The sequence below is a fragment of the Ictalurus punctatus genome, chromosome 18, assembly GCF_001660625.3.
Source record: "Ictalurus punctatus breed USDA103 chromosome 18, Coco_2.0, whole genome shotgun sequence".
Taxonomy (NCBI): domain Eukaryota; kingdom Metazoa; phylum Chordata; class Actinopteri; order Siluriformes; family Ictaluridae; genus Ictalurus; species Ictalurus punctatus.
The window spans coordinates 8354955-8376984 of record NC_030433.2 but is presented as its reverse complement, the minus strand read 5'-3'; the positions used below and the strand labels follow the sequence as shown (position 1 = coordinate 8376984).

General features: G+C 39.6%; 1 protein-coding gene and 1 long non-coding RNA gene across 5 annotated transcripts; both read left to right on the top strand.

Moving 5' to 3' along the window:
• The first annotated feature begins 7 nt into the window (after positions 1-7).
• Positions 8-15004, top strand: zgc:162472 (uncharacterized protein LOC553495 homolog). Of its 3 annotated transcripts, none has more exons than XM_017492911.3 (28): positions 8-132; positions 968-1233; positions 1672-2446; positions 2641-2756; positions 3236-3295; positions 3444-3578; positions 3849-3982; positions 4086-4180; positions 4784-4838; positions 5126-5257; positions 5353-5508; positions 5787-5850; positions 5950-6094; positions 7109-7173; positions 7283-7634; positions 7978-8109; positions 8410-8446; positions 8520-8600; positions 8883-9498; positions 9830-9975; positions 10062-10180; positions 10291-10472; positions 10600-10801; positions 11177-11219; positions 11636-11731; positions 11846-12290; positions 12838-13006; positions 13455-15004. In XM_017492911.3, the coding sequence occupies exons 2-28, from the start codon at positions 977-979 to the stop codon at positions 13590-13592; spliced, it is 4947 nt and encodes a 1648-aa protein (XP_017348400.2). In that variant the 5' UTR covers positions 8-132; positions 968-976; the 3' UTR covers positions 13593-15004. The 3 variants fall into 3 exon arrangements, with proteins under 3 accessions (XP_017348400.2, XP_017348398.2, XP_017348399.2); XM_017492909.3 differs by having other exon boundaries at positions 2638-2756; XM_017492910.3 differs by having other exon boundaries at positions 19-132; positions 971-1233; positions 2638-2756.
• Positions 15005-15115: 111 nt separating this feature from the next.
• LOC128635333 (uncharacterized) lies at positions 15116-19808 on the top strand. Of its 2 annotated transcripts, none has more exons than XR_008398283.1 (5): positions 15116-15552; positions 15722-15801; positions 16147-16221; positions 18746-18833; positions 19497-19808. It is a non-coding gene; the product is annotated as an uncharacterized LOC128635333 (long non-coding RNA). The 2 variants fall into 2 exon arrangements; XR_008398282.1 differs by having other exon boundaries at positions 16147-16270.
• Positions 19809-22030: the final 2222 nt, after the last annotated feature.

Genomic DNA, 22030 nt, shown 5'->3' with positions numbered 1-22030 from the left:
TGACGTTTATAAACACGGCGGCCGTGTTCACGCACTGCTGTCGGAAAGTGAAGTAAACCGCTTGCTTTGTTATTATTAATTTTTTTAATCCGTGATAAATGGATACTATAACAGAAATATATTCCGGATAAAGTAAGCGGTTTTACATGTATTAATAATGTCGATTTGCGATATTTATCTACCCTGCTTTTAGAATATTAGTTTGCCGTTTGTAAGAAGTATCTAGCCTATTAGTGGCTAACTGAGTTAGCGTTACATCATGCTTAATAATAACATCAGCAGAATGTTATAATCATTATGAAATAAACTAAACGCGCTATTGTTCTAAACAGTTTTATATATTTGCTGAATTTATAAGTTATGCATTAAATATAATTATCTATAGATATCTGTAAATCGTTTATTTATTACTGCACGTGAAAGCATTACTTTATTTATTACTGCACGTGACAGATGATTAATACGATGCTTAAATGATGACAATAATGACTTTTCATCAGATCTGAATTAATTTGTTCAGAGTTGGATTTAATAGGATATATACAGTAGGAACAAAGGAACAAAAAATAGATTTTAGCGCATAGTTTTGTTTAAACTACAGGTTAAGTGAAATTGCATGACTTTTCTACCAATTCAGGGATTATTCCTGGAAAAAAGTAGTCTTATTAAAGTCTTATTATTAGTCATATTATTATTACCTTAAAAAAGGTAGTCTTAATTCTAACCATCATCCACTGTTTATTGTTGTTTATTATTATTATTATTATTATTATTATTATTATTATTGCATTATCCACAAGTACTTTAACTTTAATTAAGTGTTGTCTTTTTTGTAAAAAACAAACAAACAAACAAAAACTTCACAAAAGTTTCATAAAGTTTTTCTTTCTTTTTTTCCCTCAAATTTTAACCATAAGTTACTCATCAAGTTTTATTATTATTATTTTATTATTATTTTATTCTCCAGCAGGTAAGGATGATCCGCAGGTCGAGGATCAGCGTGCGGCCCAACGTGAAGCCCGCAGGCAGAGCTGCGGCGACGTCTCGAGAAACTCCTCAGGGCAATGAGACGCCCACTGACCTCAGTAATGACGTGGGGGTCAAAGCTGGAGGTCAGGAGGTCGTCACAGACGTCAAAGCTGCTTCTTCTGTCCCGGCTGCGGAGACGAACAATAACTCAGAAAACCAGAGCGGTGATGTAACCAGCAAATCAGATCTCAGTGTGAACACGGCGTGAGTTACTGTCGAGTTATTACTGTTAATACTGTAGCTGTATTTCACACACGCTCATCTATTATACTAAATAAATACACATAAATGAATGATAATTGCATGATGACATCATTCAAGCCACTAGTTCTGATAGAATTTATAATATAATGATATCCGTTGTTATCCGTGTCACATGATTCAGGTGTATTTCTTCAGTCAAAACTGATTGGTTAAGAAAAATTCAGAAAAGTCAAAATTGTTTAAAAAATTTTTTTTAAAGGTTTTAAATAATCAGGTCTTTTGGGCTTTTATTATGGAAGCATCTTTGGTTTAAGAATTATTTTTAAGGTTTAGGTTAAATCTTTTCATCACTATATATGTGTGTGCGTGTGTGTGTGTTGTTTATATATATGTGTGTATATGTATACGTATATATGTGTATGTGTAATTTTTTTAAAGGGACGTGGCAGGCCAAAGTGCATCCACCAGCGCTTTATCCAGGAGAAGAAAGCGCTTTAGTGTCCTGCCCAACCTCAGCAAACCCAGAAGTACTCCAACCTCCACAATCACCTCCTCTAAGCTCCCTAAATCTCCTGTTAGACCTGAACCTACCCCAGAAATACCCCCCACCTCCACCCACACCTCCTCTGAGGTTTCTGAATCACCTGATAAACACGAATCAACTAGGGAATCTGCACCAGAACCGCTTCCTGTCTCCACCAAATCACTTCAATCTCCTGTCCCCAAACTGCCCTCTTCATCTATATCCATCCACAGCACTTCAAGGACCTCTAGATTTCCAAGTAAAGCTGTAATTACCACAGAACGTACCCTTGATAAAGCCTTATCTACTCCAGAATCTGCCCCAGATCTGCCCCCTGCTCCAGTCGCACCATCAGATGGCAAATCAAAACGGAGGAAACACAAAAATGTAACTCCAACTCAGGACAATGTAGAGACATCATCAAGCAGATTGGATGAAGTTGAGCCCCAGTCAACCAGTCAGGATGTAGCAGAGTCATCTTGCCCCGTTGACCCAGCGTCGGTTTCCGAGTCGCAGGACGAGCCTGTCGTCCGGCACGGAAATGACCTCAACTCTCCAGGGAAAAGTAAGAAACCACAACAACATGTTCCCCTGGCGCTGAGGACCCTGAACGACCCAGTGGACCGTCTCAGGTTAGCGCGGGCCAAGAAACTTCGAGAGCTTCTCAAGAAAGAGATGTATAAAGAAAAAGTAAGTGTTCGTCTGTCTTCCTGTCTCTACCTTGATTTTGAAGTAAGTTTATTTATTTTATTTTTTTTCGAGATATTTGGAATGTCTTGAGATTTCATCATCAGTCGGTGGATTCTATTATGTTATTTTATAAAGAATATTTAATTTAATGTAATTTTTAGAAGACTATCCACTTTTGTGCTGTTTTTCAGCAGAAGGAGAAGAACCAGAGATCACAGACTGGAATTAGTGAGCGTAAAAAAGCAAAAGATCACACCAAAATGACCATGAGAGAGCTCATCTACTACCTACCATCTACTAACCCAATGAAGTAAGAGCTCTGTGGCACACAGAGGCCACGCCCACTTCATCAGGACTGACAGACACAGGTCATGCCTCCTTAATCAAGTCTGACAGACACAAAAGGCCACACCTCCTACACTGTGACTGACAGACAAGAGGCCACGCCTCCATTAGGACTGACATACACAGTGACCTCGCCTCCTTCATCTTTGACGTATAGACACACAGGCCATGCCTCCTTAATCAAGACTGACAACACAGAAGCCATGCCTCCTTCACAGTGACAAACACACAGGTCACACCTCTCTCATAAAGATCGATAAACACACAGGCCATGCCTTCTTCATAAAGACTGATAGACAGAGAGGCCACACCTCCTTCACTGTAACTGACACACACAGAGACCACCCCCAACAGCCACACCTCTTTACACTCTTACACTCTTCTGTTTTTTTATGTCTCAGCCAGCTGTTTTATTTTCTAAGTTCCAGCTCTTGTTCTTCGCAGGTCCTACACTGAAGATGAGCAGAGATCTGAGACGGAGTTACCTTCTTCTCCAAAAGCAGCGTAAGAGCTTCCGAGCACTATCTCGTACTGAGCCCAAACATCTTTCTGTCTCCTTGGAGCTCAGTAACTAAGTTCTCACGCAGTATCCGATATCCAAGCAAATATCCTAATATAAATCACAGTTTTGAGCTGAACATTTTTTCTCCAGTTCAGCTGTCCGGTCAGCGACAGAACAGAACTCAGCGGAGGAAGAGGAGGAGCGAGGAGGAGAGGAGGAAGAACCGTCGCTGGCTCCGAGAGTGAAGGTGGCCGAGGACGGCTCTCTCATCATAGATGAGGAAAGGTAAGATGTTCCAGTAAGGAATTAAAGACGGTGTGTGGAGCTGTAGTAGGATGTGATAAAGCAGCGTTACTCTTACCACCCTGAAGTGTTTTATTCCCCTTATACCACAGCAATTATTCAACAGTTACATTACAAAAAATGTATTAAAGAATGTCATAATTTTTATCCGTTTGTAGATACATTTAATGTTATGGAACATTCAGTTCCTGCACTATTAGTATTTAGTGAAGAGCGTATTTGACGTACTCTGCGTGTTTGGTGTTTGTCTAGTTTAACCGTACAGGTGCAGAGGATGAAAGGACCGAATCCGGTGGAGGAGAGAGATCCGATATTCGAGCGCGGATCCACCACCACCTACTCCAGCTTTAGGAAAGGCACTTACACTAAACCCTGGTCCAACCGAGGTGTGAACGTAAGCACCGTCCGGACACATTTATCATGCAGGGCGTCTACGATCGAGTTATTTTTCTCTCTCTGTGTGTGTGTATGCTTTGTTTTGTTTTTCAGAGACGGACATGTTTTTCTTGGCCATTAGCATGGTGGGGACAGACTTCTCCATGATTGGACAGCTGTTTCCTCATCGAGCTCGAATCGAGATTAAGGTATAAATAAAACCCTAGTTGCTGATTAAGAGCACAGGCGATTCATTTTGCTCTGTAAACAGTTTGAGCTGGTTAGATATCTTATGCGTTGTTGCTATGGGATGCTTTTAGGGGTCGTTTTTTCTTTTTTTTCTTTTTCAGGTCCAGTCTTGTTTCTAATGAATTAAGTTTCCCTTATTTATTTATTATTTATTTATTTATTTTTATGTGTCTGTTCCCTTGATTGATTCCTCTTGGCCACTTTATTCGCTTTTATAGCCACTTTTAATTTATTATTTAGAGTCAGCATCACTAGAAGGCAGTGCGATTAGACCGTTTTCTTTTAAAAGCAGTGAGAAAAGATCCAACAGCATGGCAGTGTTACTGTTACCACACCGAATCTGATTATTTTTCTGTAACAGCACGTCCCCAAGTGCTTTATTTCACTTATACCACAACAACTTTGCTGAGAGTTACATTTCTTTTTAATAATTAAAGAATGACACGTACGTTTTATCCATTTCTAGTTTCGTTTAATGTTGCGTAACAGGCTTTGCTTTAAGATGTTATTACTTCTTGTATGTAAGTGGTTCTGATTGTCTTATTTTTCCTTTTCTCTTTCAGAACAAGTTTAAAAAGGAGGAAAGAGCGAACTCCTGGAGAATAGACAAAGCGTTCAGTAAGTGCTCAGTGACATGTAAACATAAATTTGTTTTTACTTTTATCGGACTGTACCGATTTTCATGATTTTCTTCGTTGTTCCCGTTCAAATTTTCTTCCTGTTGCCACTTTACCAGGTTATTGATTAAAATACAAATCATAGGAGAAATCTGTTCACACTTCGAGCTTTCTCGATAATTTCCTAGGTCTCGTTTTAGAATTTTCCTGGAGCTCTGATTCGACATGACTGTAGAGAAATACTTTTGTGTGTCATTGTAATTCTAATAAAAGCCTGTTCTATTTCAGAAGAGAAACGACGCCTGGACCTTGATTACTTCAACAAGTTGCTGGCGCAGATCCTCAAGGATGAGGACGATAAACGCAAGAAAAAGAAACACGTCTCCCAAATGGCCAAGATTCCCCGTCAGAGACCAGGAGGTGAGTTGGATGTTTCTCTGATGTTCCCCCCCTCATTCTTGCCCTGTAATCCACTTTCTCTGGTTCGTTCTGAGAGTTTGTGTCTCTCACTACAGAGAGGAAGAGGAAGATCTATTCTTCAGACTCGGAGGAGGATGAGAGCTTGAGTAGTGACGCCATGGAGGGAGAAAAGGAGAAGGAGAATGTGTGTAACGATGGAGGGAGCAGCGCTACTCCTAGGAGGAAGAGAGCAGGAGTGTCACAGAAGAGAAGTAAACACACAAACCAACCAAGTGTTAGAGTTTATAACATAGTCTTAAATATATATTCGTTAGTGTAACATATTAATACACGTTTATCTGTCTATCTGTCTCATTCTCTGTATCTCAGTTCCTATTTGTCTGTCTATCTATATCCCATGCTCTATATCTCAGTCCCTGTCTGTCTGTCTCTCTGTCACCTGGACCTGGTGCTGTGATGGAGTTCAGATGTTTATATCAGTAATCATCAGTGAGATCAATCTGTAATGTGTCTGTTTGGTTTTCTGTAGCTGAACAGGAAGCAGAGGAAGAGGCTGAGAGAAGCGCTAATGAAGAGTCCTCACCTGTTAATGAGTAAGAATACTTCCACCTGTTCACTCACACCTGTAGTGCACAGTAACGGATGATGTGGTGGTGATGTGGTTGATGTTATTGGTGTGGCTGTGTGTTCAGGTTGGACTCTGTGGAAGAGGAGACTGAGAGCTTAGGGGTGAAACCGTTACGGAGGTGGAGGAACAGAGGTCCTGTGGTGCAGAGAAAAGCTCAAGACACACACACTTCAGCCAGGGAGGAGAGCACCAGGGAGTCAGCCTCAAATGTACTGTTTCATCCTTTTATACTCTTTAGTTCATGTTACGCTACGATATTATAAGTTTAATCATGATTGTAGTTTGTTCAATTGTCAATAATTCAGTTAATATTGGATGATTGGACAGAACAGTAGGTGGATGGATGGATGAGTAGATAGATGGATGGATAAATGAATGGATGGATGGATTGACAGACCAATGTATAGATTGATGGATACAGAATGGATTATAAGGGAATATGGATGGAGGTGTAGATGGACAGATCAGTAGATGGATTGGTAGATGGTAGACTGATGGATGGATAGATGAAAAGCTTGATGGATGGACAGACCGATGGATAGATGGATGGGTATATTTATTGATTAATGGATGAATGGGTGGATGGACAGATTAGTAGATGGGTAGAAGAGTGAACTGATTGATTGATAGGTAATGACTTTATGGATGGATGGATGGATGGATGGGCTAGTAGGTGGACAGATGGATGGATGGACAGAAAGGTATATGGATTGAGGAGTAGATGGGCAGATCAACAGATGGATTGGGAAATGGTAGTCTGATGGCTGGATAGATGGGAAGATTGATGGATGGACAGACAGTATATTTATTGTTTAATGGGTGGATGGACAGATTAGTAGATGGATGGAAGAGTAAACTGATTGATAGTTAGATTAATGAATTTATTGATGGTTGGATGGATGAGTGGGTAAAAGGATGGATGGACTAATTGGTGTACAGATGGCTGGATAGACTGATGATGGATAGATGGAAAGACTGATGGATAGACTGACTGATGCATGAATATATTTTTTGATTAATGGATGGATGGGTAGATGGATGGACAGAGTAGTGGGTGGATTGAGGGGTAAACTGATTGATTGATGGGTAGATTAATGAATTGCGTGGATGGATGGATAGATGTTAGAGTTTTAAATCAGAATTTTGAACCCACACTCAATTCTTCAGCCTCAGTGCAAGAGAAGAAGAGACACACTTATGATGTCATTTCCTGTGGGTTGCAGGATTCTGAGAACGAGGAGCCTGATCTGACCACCATTCAGGAGAACATCCTCAACAAGCCGACGAGGTACGTCACCCACAATGCAACAGTGCACAAATGTGATAAACGTATAACCATTTTACTATGCGATTAACAATGAAACTTTTTCTCGTTCCTGTTCCTTGAATGCTCTCAGGTCAGGCCGGATCCCTAAACTCTCTCAGCACATGATCCATGCGGCAGCAGATGAAGAGGATGATGAGGAAGAGGAGATGCAGCTTCCACCTCTCCCTCTTCCACCCGACCCTCGGCCTCGCGGCTCCCGGGCTACACGGGGCAGGTGGCGCGCCCCACGCAGGGGAAAATCCAAACTGCTGACTTTGCGTGCCTCAGTTGCTGATGATGAGGATGATGACGAGGAATATGATACAAATCAGGAGGAAGGAAACGATACCGCAAACGCGGAGGAGGAGAACCAGGCCTTTGTGCCGATGGGGCTGCGCTCTGTGACAGCGGTCCACAGTGAGGTGGAGGAAACCATGGAGGAGGTGTGTGTGTGTGTGCACTGTCAGTTAATTCTTATTACTTTTTGACATACCATTCCATGCATATTCATAACTCATATTCCCAGTTTTATTAATTTTTTACCAAATGTGTTGGGAGAAGTAGGCATGTGCGGATAATCATTTATAATTAAACATTATTTATTACATTATTAGGCTTGCTAGCAAACAAAATTCTTTCCTTCATCCCCATGATATCAGCACATGCCTAATAATCAGTGCATAAATTTGTAAAGTAGATCATTTTATTTCTTCCCTCATGCATATTTATTAATGCATGCTTTGCCCATCACCTTCCTCCTCTCCTCTCCTCTTCATGACCCATCAGCTGGACATCTCAGTAAACGTTCCTGATGTCCTGGGAATTTCCCAGAATGCCGTATGCCCCGAGTCGTCCTGTGAGAGGGCGCTTACCCCCATGGGCTCTGTCCCCTGCGAGCATCAGCTCGACCTGCTCGTCGTAAGTGTCTGAAAATGAAAAACGACCCATGATTAGGTACAGAACATCCATGCTTGACAAACCTGTTAAAATAAAAATGATTCGTTAACCGAATAGTTTCGATTATAAAATCTGATCACGCTGAGGCATGTTCGAAGGTCGTAGAATCCTCGATATACACACACCTGTGAGAAAACACAGAGAGGTACTTTGTGTTTGTTTCCTAAATAATTTTTTCAGTTGTTGGTGTTCAGCCTGTTCTTTATTAGATTATAATTGGGCTAATTATTGAGGTATTTATCTCGTTTTTAAATATTCTAGGATGTGATTGAGTTCCTGGCTCCGGACGACATGGAAGGTAATTTGCAGTTCACTTTTTTTTTTCCATTCTATTTCAATCTGTGCTCTAAAGAACGATTTTGTTTTTTCAGTGTCTGAAGAAGCAGCGAGGACTCTCCTGACCATCGGGCATTCTGCTCTCCTGACCCAAACTGGAGAACCATCCAGTACAGGCAAGAACGCTTGACCTGAAAAAGTCTTATTCAGTCACGATGTTCCATAGACCCAGTGGAGTTGGCGTGGCCTCTGTGCCTGTTAGTCCCAGTGGCAGAAGGCGTCGTATTAAGTGGTGGTCCTGCAATACTTAAACACTAGCTCACTAGCTATACATTAAAGGGGTGTGGCCTCTCATTCATTAATCAAATATGTTTTTAAAATGTAATGAGTATTGATGGGTAGTGGATTAGATGGCATCGTTTAGAAACATTGACGACATCTTGTTTTTTTCCCCCTAGGTGATGTCATCATTGTTGAAGAATCATCGAGCCAAGTGCACGAAGAAGTTCTCACGGAAACGATGGATCAATCTGAAAGCAGGGTTGAAACCTGTGAACCTCCCATCGGTACGGGAGATGAAACTTTAGCACCAGCTCCTCCGCAGGACTCCGCCTCTATGGTAGAGCCAGTTAGCTCTCAGGGAAGTGAAGTCCTGTCTAACGATATCCAACCAGAGACCTCAAATGTCATCGTTCCAGAACCAACGGCTTTGAAGACACAGAGGAACCGTCTGCCCAAACCCAACTTGAGCAGAGCCTCCAGAACCACTCAAAGGGAACCTGCAGAACTAGTCACCAGTTCTGCAGAAACCTTCAGCGCTCCAGTAACGTCTGCTAAAATAGCAGCAAAAACGGCGGAGCCCCAAATATCAACAGTGAAAGACTTCGTTCCTGAGGCACCCTCTCAGCCGGAACCCGAGGAACTGAACTCGGAAATTTGTGAAGAAAGAGAAAATGGCAAAACTGAAGGATGCGTCCCTGTTCTGTCGCTAGAGAAAATGATGGAGGATGAAGTTTCGGGAAGAAGAACATGTGTAGAGGAAGAGAGAAGAGAAGAAATGCAGCAAACACACAGGTACATTAGAAAAGATCTCCTTTTTTAAAGAGTATTTTTACTATGTTGATCAGTTCCACAAAAAAGAAGCACCTACAATCCGACCCTTATTAAAAATCACAGAGGTCCCCCGCCAACTTGAACAAATTCCACAGAAATGTCTAAATCCTAAAACTAATTTTAAGTGACACTAACACTTAAAAACTACAAATAATACAAAAAAAATTCTCAGAAAATTTAAAGTAAATAAAATTTCAACACTTGCTACACATCTCCTTTAACTAGTGAAAGTAAAATTTGTTGTATGATCAGTGCTTAAAAACTGTTATGTTGCTGTGTGTGTGTGTTGCAGTGAGCCTAAATCACATTCTTCGGGTTCTGAGTGCTCTGTGAAACCCTCTCAGCCGGTCAGAAGATGTCGAGGACCCAAACCTAACCTGGTTCGGAGCGTCAGAACCACACACACAGTCACACACATCCAGCAAAACCATCCAGAAGGTGAGCAGACCGATTGTTAAGAGGAAACACTCAAAGTAAAGACTTTTTTTGGGAATATGTTCTCAGATTTTTTTTTTCCTTTACAGTTCCTGACGAGAAACAAGCTACTGCAAACACTTTTACTGATGTTCAGCTGCCAGAGGAGGGCGCTAACGTCATCCCAGAGCCCGAAAGAGAAACTACCTCAAGAAACGACCCTGTGACGGTAAAACACTGATTTGGAATTAGAAGAAAAGGAATTCATTCATGCATTTATTGTAAGTATTAGTATTTATACAGTAGCGTCGTTGTGTATTTATTCTGTATGATGTGCAGGTGATTCCTGATGCTGGTCCGGAGGACCTTACTAAATCTGTGTGTGAATCTTCGACCTCGGATGAGCCAGTGTTTATTCTGTCCCTCACTGAGATCCTGCCCATTCTCACAGAAGGGGCGGGTCTTGTGACAGATCCACTCCCACTTCCTGCAATGTCAGGATCGCTCTCTGAAACAATCAGGTGAGTCCTAAACGTGCAGCAGCAAAATAAACAGCAACACATACTGCAGTAGAGATGTAATAACAGAGTTGAGAGATTATTAAGATCTCTTCTCTTCTCTTTTCTCTTCCCCTCTCCTGTTCTCCAGTCCTGTTGAAAATGCCACTGCTGATGTGGGAGGTGCAGGTCCAGCTGGAGATCAAGTCTTCTCTCAGCTCCTCGCCGATGCATTGATTCCTGTCTCAGAGGAGCGAGAGACTGAGAACGGAGAAAATGAAACAAGCGGAGGAAAGGAGGAGGAAACCTCGAGCCGACTCGGAAGAAGAGAACATTCTCTTTTTTCTCAGAACGTGAGGACGTGTTTCTTATTTCCCAAATTCATACTATGCTAATGGAAAAGCTGCTGGTGTTCATGGCGTTTAAAACGTTTTCAGAAGATGGCAGAAGAAAGCCTGAAGAGTGCTGGTTCAACGTCCGTTCGTGTGTTGTTGTATGATTTTATATATATATATATATATATATATATATATATATATATATATATATATATATATATATATATATATATATATATAAAATATAAAATTAATTAGTTTTAGCTTAAAAACTGTATGTCAAAAAAGAAAACTTTCTGGACTGAATCTGTTCCTCTTTAGTTATGACTAGACTTAATATCTTTATCTAAGTGTTCTTGTAATCTGTCTTTTTACCGTTTCTCCTTCCAGAATACTGCTGCTGCTCCTCCAGGTGGACCTGATGAACCACCTGGTGAGTCATTTCAGCTTTACCGTCAGATTTGGAACGTTACACCTAAAACATTTACGATAAAACGTTTCATGATTTAGCAAATGGAAATTTAAGGTGCTTCAGCATTAACTATGTAATGTTCTAACACACCTATTATACCACAGCGCTGCTGCTGAGTCCTGGATTGTGATTGGTCAGAAGGTGTTGAATAATTCTCTATGACAGTAACTCTGACAGTAGCGCAGTTGCAAATCACAGGTTTATTTATATAATGTTTTTTTTTTTTTGCTATGGACTGGCTTCAGAAATGTACAATGTTAGGCTAAAGTGGTACTGTGGCAATAACCTGACTGTATAATATAATGGCAGTAATGTTTTTAACTGTGTTTCTTGTGTATTTTACTCATCACCATGTGATTAAAATCATTTTTGTCTAGTGGAACCATCAACATCAAGCTGTAAGACTGAGGAGAACATTGAGGAGAGGGACCTTCCTGCTAAAAGGAGAAAACTTCCAGAAAGAAGCAGAAGAGGTGTGTGATGGAAATCGGGCAGATTTTCAAATTTACTGCTGTACATTCAGCCCATGTCGGGATATTTTGTAGTTTCTGAAATTGCTTTTATCTACGCTCATTTCTTGTTTTTAGCAAAACTGCAGATCAAACCCAACCCCATTCAGAGAAAAACCTGTCATGGCCTTCCGTATCCGGACGAGACGAGATCTGCACCTGTTTCATCATTTGAGATGTCGTTAGAAGAAACAGAACCACGACAGATGTCGTCATCAGCCATTCTGGATACAGAAGATAAAGCCTCATCATCAGCCATTTCGGATGAAAACAGCAAAACTTCCACTTCTTCAATAGAACAGAATCTTGTAATCTCACCTACACCTGTCAATACAGAGACTCTGCCCTCTCAGGCTTCTTCTGCTTCTTCTTCTTCTTCTTCTTCCTCCCAAGGCATTGTGGGAGGCATCGACCTTTCAGGGACTGATCCTGTAGAGCCTAGTGCCAGTGGGGCGGGTGTCGGGGCGGTCTTACAACCTGTCCATCAAATCACACCCCTGGCTTCGACCAGACCTCTGACGAGGTGAGTGGGCGTGGCCTGAACTTAACCTGCTGTTTCAGTTGTGTGTGTTTATGCCCCTATCTAAAGGTAAGCTAGAGAATGTGATAAAACACTCAAACAGCAGCTTAGAGGCAACTGAGTATTGTAACGGGCGTGGTTTAATATTCTAATGAGCACAATTGATTGACATCCCTCTGTACAAGATTCAGAATCAAAGAATCAGGATTGTTTATCCTCAGGGGAATTTAGCCCCACCCACTTTACATTTGTCCAGCGTTTTGGGGTTAAATTAAATTAGGATATGAATGAAATCTAATTTACTGATCCGTTTGTTAGGGTACCTGTTAACTTTTAAACAGAGTTTGCATATGTGTGTGTGTGTATATGTATGTATGTGTATATATATATATATATATATATATATATATATATATATATATATATATATATATATATATATATATATAATTTTTCATGTGAGGGCATTTAAATAAAATCTAGTGAAAGTTAGGAAATAGTCGTGATGTGAAAAAATGATATCTGCGCTGATGTTTCTCGTCCTCCATAGATCTGGTAGGAAACCTAAAGGCTTCCTGTCCTTCATGTCCAGTACGAGCACACAGAGACCCTCAGAGTCCACTCGGGCTCCTCAAAAACCTGCCATCATCACGTCCCGTACAGAGCGGAGACGGGCTGCACCGAGCACCTCTGCTCCGCTTCCACCTCCACCTCTACACGTAACCACCACATTTACATTTCTTTCAGTCCTTTTATTCTGTCTTTGAACTTTTCCATATACTATAGCTCTGTAGCTCCTATAAACCCTGTCACTGATTATTTTACTATAACAGCACCACACACAGCATTCTATCCCTTACTTATGCAACATAACAAAGTAAACTGCATTATCAAAATCTATATATTTTAATGTTCTTAACTCTTTATCTAAAGTGAATTATACGTTGATGCTTTGACTTTGCGTTATACGTGTGTGTGTGTGTATGTATGTGTGTGTGTGTGTGTGTGTGTGTGTGTGTGTATATATATTATATATATATATATATATATATATATATATATATATATATATATATATATATATATATATATAATGTTATATATATATATATATAATATATAATATATATAAAAGGCATTTTCTTCCTTCTCTCCTGTGGTTTTCAGGTGAGCTCACACACGAGGACCGAGACGTCGAGTGTGAACCGGAACGCAGCTGAAGAAGACGAAGAGCCCACGAGTGTTGCAGCGTACTTCTTCAACGACATCTTCACTGTAGTGGACGAACAGGACGAGCTCGACTGAGGGACGTGGACAGGCCAGGGACGATTCGCTGGGAATTAGCGTGTACTTGCTGGCTTTTACTTGTGAGCAGCATTAGCGTGTTTAGTGTGACACGGATGAAGAGCGTCACGCTGTCAATGAGGGACAAAAACACACTCTACACACTCGCACACACCTATTTCCCTCTTTTATTAACAGCGAATTTAGGTAAATCTGAGCAAATATATGATCAGTGCAACACAACATCAGCGTGTAATTTGGTGTTTGGGGGATTTTCATTCGTTTTACCTCAAAATTCTACAAAGAACTGAAGTTTGTCCTCTTATTTCAGCAGATACTTTTTTTTGGAAGTTTCTTGCATGTAATCACCATCATTATGACCCTGAACTCAGTTTCATTACCCACAATGCCGTTCAGCCCGAATCACCTTCCGTCATATCGTCTATATATTTTCGAATCTCTGTACGACTTGTGGGTGTGGCCTGCTCCGCTTCTTCCATTTTTGTGTAGCGAACGTTCCCGAATAGGAAATGGGAAAGTCAGGAGAGATAGTTTCTATGGTAACGGCTCATTCATGGGTACTTGCATGGCTATGGTGGACGCGCCGGAAATTCCAACTTGTGATGATATAATGGCCTCCTCAGCCGTCCAATCAGAAACTTTAAATTCACTCTGTGCAGGTGGACAGTATACATTTTTATTTCTTTCTCATATTTATATCTTTTCTTTCTTCCTCCTTCCTTCCTTCCTTCCTTCCTTCTCTCCATCTTTCCTTACCTTCCTCCTCTTTTACAGATATTCAGAGAATTACAATATTTTTTTATATTTTAGCATCCCTGGAATTCAGGGATGTGGCCTATTCTTCCATTTTATTTGTGTGTGTGTGTGTGTGCGTGCGGCAAATGCTACCAAATAGGAAATAACCAGAGCCAGTGATTACAACTTGGTGCTTTACTACATGGTTAATTATTTATATTACAGCTATCGCCATGTTGCTTTGGGGTTTTGTTGGAATTGTGGGTAAGTTTTCAGCACGTACACAGGAAACGAAGGTCACCTGATGCTCTGTCACTTTTTTTGCTTTAACACAGAGATAGCCCTCCTCAGGAACCCGCGATGTTCTGCACTACGCTGTGCTTTCTTTTAGTTTCGTGGTTTTGCTACAATAATTATTTTACCGCAGTTGCTGAACCGCCGTCATGCTCGACACGTCTGATATAAATATTTGTCATTAATCAGTGATGTACCACGTTTCCTGCTTTCTGCCTGTACAGTACATGTTTTAATTTACACTGTTCTATGTGTACAGTGTTTTCAAATAAAACTACGCGATTGTTCCTGTTGTACACACGTTTACAAGCATCATTTGTGAATTGCTGATTAACGCCATCTGTGAATATGTTAATAAACTTTTATGATGTGCTTTTATTTCATATGAATTCCTTCATAATCATTTTTTCACATCGGATGCACTCTTTCTCTGGACAGTATTTATTTCTCGTTACACAAATATAAATACTCTTAAGGATCCAAACGAGTAAATATGCAGGATTGATTACGGCAGTCTGTCTGTTCATCTGTTGTCGTCTGTTCTCAAAACCATCCGAGAGAGAAAACATGCCGATTCCCCCAGGGTTTACCCAAAAGATAAAACGTTTGAATGAGAAACACATTAAACACTTTCTCAGCATTACCTGTGACCCGGAAAGGTGAGTGAAAGGAAGAAGTGAAGGTGCTTTTCACTGTGAGACACAGCGACACTAAACTGAGTCGCTTAGCTGCTGGTTTTTCTGGCACTATAGGAGTGGGAAGGTGTATGTAGAAGTATTGAATTATCTTCCTGGTGATGAGCAGTAATCAAACTGTCAGCCGCACCCATCTTGAGATTCTCACCTGTCAGTGAAAATCCTGATGAACAGATCGGGCTTCTGCTAGAAGAGCGACAGCTCGAACTGAACACGGGTTAAAATATGAACATGAGGTTTATTTGCAATTTTTCATTGTCTGCTTTGATGACACATTTACTGTATATTAAGCTGAAATCCACGTAGACTGTATATATGTATATATAAAAGAATTCCGGAATATTCCATATATTCCTTACGGACACCGTTCCAGACTTTCTGAACTTGATTGACCTTTCTTACAAGATCTAACCACTGGAGGTCACTGTGGGTCTGAGGAACGTCTCGGCACAGCTCCAGGGTTCCTGGGTCCATCATGAGCTCAGGTTAATGTCTGTTTCTTGATTGATTGACTAGTAGGTTTGTGCATTTATTGATTAATTGATTGGTCTATCTGTGTATTTGTTTATTAACTGATTGATTTATTCGTTGGATGGTTCAGTGATTGATTCACTGACTGATTTATTGATCGATTCTTTGATAAATAAATTAATTGGTTGGTTTGTTGATTGATTATTGACTGACCAACTAACTGATTGGTTCATTCATTCATTGATTTGGCTGCCTGACTGAGTGGTTGATTGATTGATTGATTGACAGTCAGGTGAGGAGAATGGGGGATAGTGTTGGAGTGCCAAAACTTTTCAATAGTGCTCTTGATTGTTCCTCAGTGTGTGACCTGGAAATTAATCAGATGTCCTCCATTGTTGAAGATGCGTCAGTGGAGGAGGCTTCATGGAGAGGAGGTACACCGTCGATATGTCATGTTGCTTCAGTGGGCAGTGATTATTACTGGTAATTACTTCTCATTACTTGGAGGCGAAGTAATTCAATACTGGACACACACTTCACACACTCCTCAGACTCCTACAGTACCAAAAAAACATCATCTCACTTCCTTTTTTCAGATTTTCCCTTTCCCATGCCTTTCTGGATCGAAGGTCATGTAACATCAACATGACCCATCATTTTTAAATCATCTGTTATCAGGAGACATGTTCACAAGTCCCTGAGGTCCAGGTCCAAGTCAAGTCTCAGTTCTTTTGAGGTCCAAGTTAAGTCTCAAGTCTGTTGCGGTCCAAGTCAAGTCTCAAGTCTTTTGAGGTCCAAGTCAAGTCTCCAGTCTTTGTTCTAGCAATAGTTCTTTCACTTTACCATCTACTAAGCTTTGGAGGGCTAAAAGGTGTGGCGCTCAAAAGTAATGGTCACTCTGAACTCAATTTTTAAGTAATTTTTATTGGAAATTCAGTTTGAAGCAATCTTGCATAGCACGCTTGATTACTCTCCCTTCAAAGTGCCCTTCGGAGTTAGTGTGGCCAGATGCAAATGGACAAAATGTGGAACAAGTACTAAGTTTGTGTGGGACAATGTGGGGCATAATTCTGACACCCAAAGACCTATCATTTTTATATCTATCTAAATGAGTAAGAAACATGTCCACTCTGCCCATTTATATTTATTTATATTTATGTCTTTTGTATCAAACAATGCAACAATAAGAAACATTACTGCATAAAAAAATTAAGTGGGACAAAAAGGATTTCTATGGCTTGACCTCAGGTGTACCCAGTTTGAGTGAAAGCTGACAGCTCTTTGATGACAGGTTTCAATCATTTTTTCACAGCCATTGGATGAATGTCAGATTTGGCTCCGCCCCTGGGGACCACTGCTTCATCAGCAATGCAACTGATGTTTTCTGTCTATTTCAGTTTATAACTTATAGAAATATTACCGTAGAAACAGGAGAAAAAAATAACTAAACCCTTAGTGTAAGACTTTTCCTGATTGGGGTAGGGAATGATGAAGCTGGAGGCTTGAAACAACTGAAAAGGCGCTTTATTCTTTATCTTTCACTTTCACTTTTATAGATTCACACACACACAAACACTTGAGCACTTCGGTGTATGTATGTGTCCTGTCGCACAATACGGTGAAAACTCCCACACGACGTTGATATTGTGATTAAGGTGTGTACATGTCTGTAATGCACTTCGATAATGCAACTAAAACAGAAATACTCCACATGTCTTAATTCCATTTGTGTTTACTTCGAGTATGACTTTAGTCGGATTAAGGTCATCAATAATCATTGTTTACATGCTAGTTTTTTAATCAGAATATCATCTTAATCGGGTTAATATCTGAATATTGTCCATGTAAACGTACTATCTGTCTTTCAAGGCACCTGTTTCTCCCGTTTGTATTCTTGCCTCGCCTCAACATTCCTTACTTTAGTTCAATCCTTACCGCTCACCTTCTCTGACTCCGCCCTCCATTCACAAACCTGCACTGGAACATGACCCCCTTCCACACTTAGTCTGTTCAACCTTTTATTTCCAATCAGAATGCGGGACATACTGATAGGGAATGAATGAGGAATGAATAGAAAAACATGGTGTTTGATGCTGTCCTGGGGCAGTAAAGAGACACCGTAATTGGGAAGTCAAAACCAAAATGACTTGTTTTCTCGAGTCTCTGCCTTCGAGTCCCAGTCAAGTCTGGATCGTTAAGAGCTCATTGTTTCTTAAAGGGTTTCTACGTCGAACCCTCATCTGATGTAGGCTTCTACATAGAGCCTATGAGTGTTCCCCTCGAGGGACTATAAGATTTTCTGATCGGTTACAGGAGGGTTTTATTTTTAAATAGTTAAGAGCTCATCGCTTCTTAAACAGCTTCTACTTGGAACCTTCTGTGATTACTACTATTATTACGTAGTGTTCCTCCCAAGGTACACATCAACGAACCCCCTTATAGGGTTCTAGATTTAATCTTTTGCTTGGGTTATGTGTTTTATTGAATAGTAGAGTTCATCGCTTCTTTAAAGGGTTTGCCTTGGAACCTTCTCTGATGAAACCTTCTGTAGTAGGGTTCTATGAAGAACTTTTGAAGACAAGCCAAAGACCTGTTCAGAGTTTCTTATGGGTTCTCTTGATAAACTAGTGAAACAATTTTACTTTAGAGATTCAAATGATATATATATATTTTTTTACTCTGAAAGTGTAAAGTTTATTTTAATGTCACTTGTGAAATGAGTATTTTGAGGTACTGTGTGTGTGTGTGTGCGCAGTGCAATTAAGTGCAATTTCTTTATTAAGTTTATTAACCTCAATCTGGGACCTAATGCCTGATTGTCAGTAAATGAACTAACTACGGTTCCTGGTGATTCAATGCACAGCTTAAAACAAACAAACAAATAAATAAATAAAATATGTGCAAAAGTTTACATACCCTTAAGGATAAGATTAAGATGTAATGTTTTTGGTTTCTCAGATGTTCCTGCATTATCGTGTTTCTGCATTCCTTATCGTAACACCCGAAAAGTGACTTAACACTCAGGACTTGTATCACAAGCTCGAAGGTGAGAAGATACAAAATGTACTTTTAAACATTCCCTCCCAGAACACGGTGTAATTCACGCATAGTGTAATTTGTAATACAGTAATTAACCTAATTAACTCTAACAATGAATCTGTTCTACAGCTACGCAATTTCGCTAATAATACTGATTAATAATGACTATATTATTATTATTATTATTATTATTATTATTATTATACTGCACTGCTTGTTCATAAACACATTCGCATAGCTAAACTGGTAACTTGCATATGTGTATGTGTGTACGTGGGTGTGTGTGGGTGTGTGTGAGACACTGCCAATGGCAACGCAAGGTATGTTCATCTCAGATAGCACAGATGAATTGTGGGATTGCATGCAGACACAGGACTGGGTTCTGCAGTTCACAGAAAGGAAAAATCAGAGGTTTTTTTTCTCGTGTACACAACAGTCAAGTAGTATTGCTTGTATTCGCCTTGTGTTCAAAACTTGTTTTCATTACCATCACTGTAGCCGTTTTGATGCCTGGGGATATTTAACAATGTGTAACTCCTACAAATAAGGATTATAAAATTAGTTTTAGATGTAATCTGTTGTTGTTGTTGTTTTGTTTTTCTGTTTTTTTCAAAAAGTATTCCTCAGGAGTTCTTCAACCAAAGAGCTCTTATTTATTTTTATATTTCAGGACAGAAGAGTTTTATTCAATTCGAGAGCGAGAATAAAGAGAGGGCTGGTGAAGGAGCGACTGTTTACAGCTCCTATAACATAAGCGACAACAGGAACAGACTTGTTTTTGCGGACATTGTGAGACATTACACGGTACTATAAAATGAACTGTAAAAGTACAATGTGTCATTCTTTAATATGTCAAAAAATATCGCTGTGGTGTAAGATGAATAAAACTCTTCAAGATGTACTGTTACACAATAATAAACAACTTCAGGGTGGTAAACAAGTCATCACTCATTATTTCAGTGTTTTATTTCCTTGTATACAAGGTAACAGACAAAAGTATGAATCATCACTGACAGCTTTTTAAGTGCTGCCCGTGAACACCTTATTGCACGTACTTTCAAAACGAACCAGTGCATTGCTCATGTGTTCTGAACATGACGTTCCTGGGAAGCAAAACAGGAATGTTAAGATGAGTCATTTGTTATTTTTGTATCAGTGAGTTTTTTCTTTTCTGTTCTGGTTTTACCAGAACAACAGGAAAAAAACACAACTTGAATTTAATTGAATTTTAATTTTTTTTCTAATTTAATTATTCTATCAATTCATTTAAAGTGTAAAATGAACAGTTGTGCAGTTTTATTTACTCAAAAAATGTTTTCATCTACATTCCGGGATTATTTTGTGGGTTCAGTAGTTCAATAGTTGATCATAAGGTAGAATTTATTTTTGTGTTTTTTGTTTATCAAAAACTCAGAGAGCCTCTAGGATAATTGATGGTGTAGTGGTGAGCATGTTTTCCTCGCACTTCCAGCGTCGGGGGTTCGATTCCTGCGGCCACCCTGTATGAGCAGATTTTGTATGTTCTCCCCATGAACCCCCTTCGTGGGTTTCCTCTGGGTATTCTGGTTTTCTTCCCTTAGTCCAAAGATTTCTGACGTAGCCTGATTGGCCTCTCCGTTGCGTGTGATGCCCCACGTCTCCTGGGATTAGGCTACAGGCTCCCCATGACCCTGTGTAGGATAAGTGGTACAGAAAATAGATGGACTGTGTCCATTGTGCTGGGGATGTGGTGGGATAATGTTGGGGATGTGGTGGGATGATCTTTTCTCAGAAATTTCATCCCAAAACAAAACCACCTGAACCCACTGTATCACCTATAATAATAATAATAATAATAATAATAATTATAATAATAATATGCCAGAATAAAATTTAAACTGAAATATTTTTTTTTAATTATTTTTCTCTATAGCAATCGTAATTTAGAGATATAGAAATTCAGCGCTTTAATGAAACGAGTGCAGTTTCAGTATATTTCATATCTCACAAATATATGTCATGAATAAACAAATCAAAGCACAGGTACATTTTCTAAAATTACAAGGTAATTAATATCGCATTGGTTATAAATGTCTAATTATCGACCTTCATGATGTTCCTGAAAATACGAGATGTTCCTTTATTCCCTTGTAGTAAACATTTTGCGGTGTAAAAGTCCAGCTTGTTCTGATCATTCGTTTGACTGACAAAGTTAGATGCTGGCTTAAAGAATGAAAGAAGGTGACATTTCATAAACAACTGTGGATCGTAATAGTCATAATTGAATGTTTTTGTATGTAGATGGGATCAACTCCATACTCACAATTATTCAGTACTGACTTTAACCACAATTAATCGTTTTTCCATAATGTTCCATTAGCTTCAATTGGATTCTCAGAATATTTTTAACAAAAATTGAATGAAGAAAAGTATGTGGGGTTTTTTTAAATTTATTTCTATTTTACATCTCTAAAACATTGAGCATTTTTGTCTGTATAAAACTAACTAAATAAAAAATGGCTATGAACAGCGGTTTAATATATCTCTGACCTGGGAGAAATGATTTAAACATAATGACTTCCATAGCAGCACGTGAGGAGTCATTTTACCGGAAATAGATCTCCAAAGTCGGCTAAAATGGCCACACCCCACAGCCTCTTTCTCTGGCCCTGTAGATCGAAGCAGCATGACGCCGGGGTCATATCTACTACCAAAGAGCTCTTTTTAACTGTTATAACGTGGTTGTGTAACCATATAAAATGCAATGCATGTCCTTCATTGTGATCTGGAGCTATCATTCTATATATTTTAACTCTATGGGATGTGCACCAGTGATCGGGACCTCTTGTATAAAACTGTAGCATAATAATTTAATTATTTTGATGTAATAACCCTGTACAAGTGTTTATAACCCTGTATATCATGTTTGGGGAGAAAAACAACATTTGTTTCATGTGGCGTGTAAAAGAAGTGGTAAATCCATTTTAATCGTGACTCCAAAAGCTTCACCCTTACCAGAACTCTTCCTTATCGGTTTGCTATTTTTGCATGGCTGCAAAGATCTGACGGAGTGGAATGTTCACCTCACACTTGCTTTGCTACAAAGATCTAATCATCTCACATTCCCTCTCGACTGCTTTTGAACATGCTACACTCTAATTTGTTATGGATGTGTTTGTTTATTGTACCTTCTATTCAGACTTGTTGCTCAAAGACCATGCTACA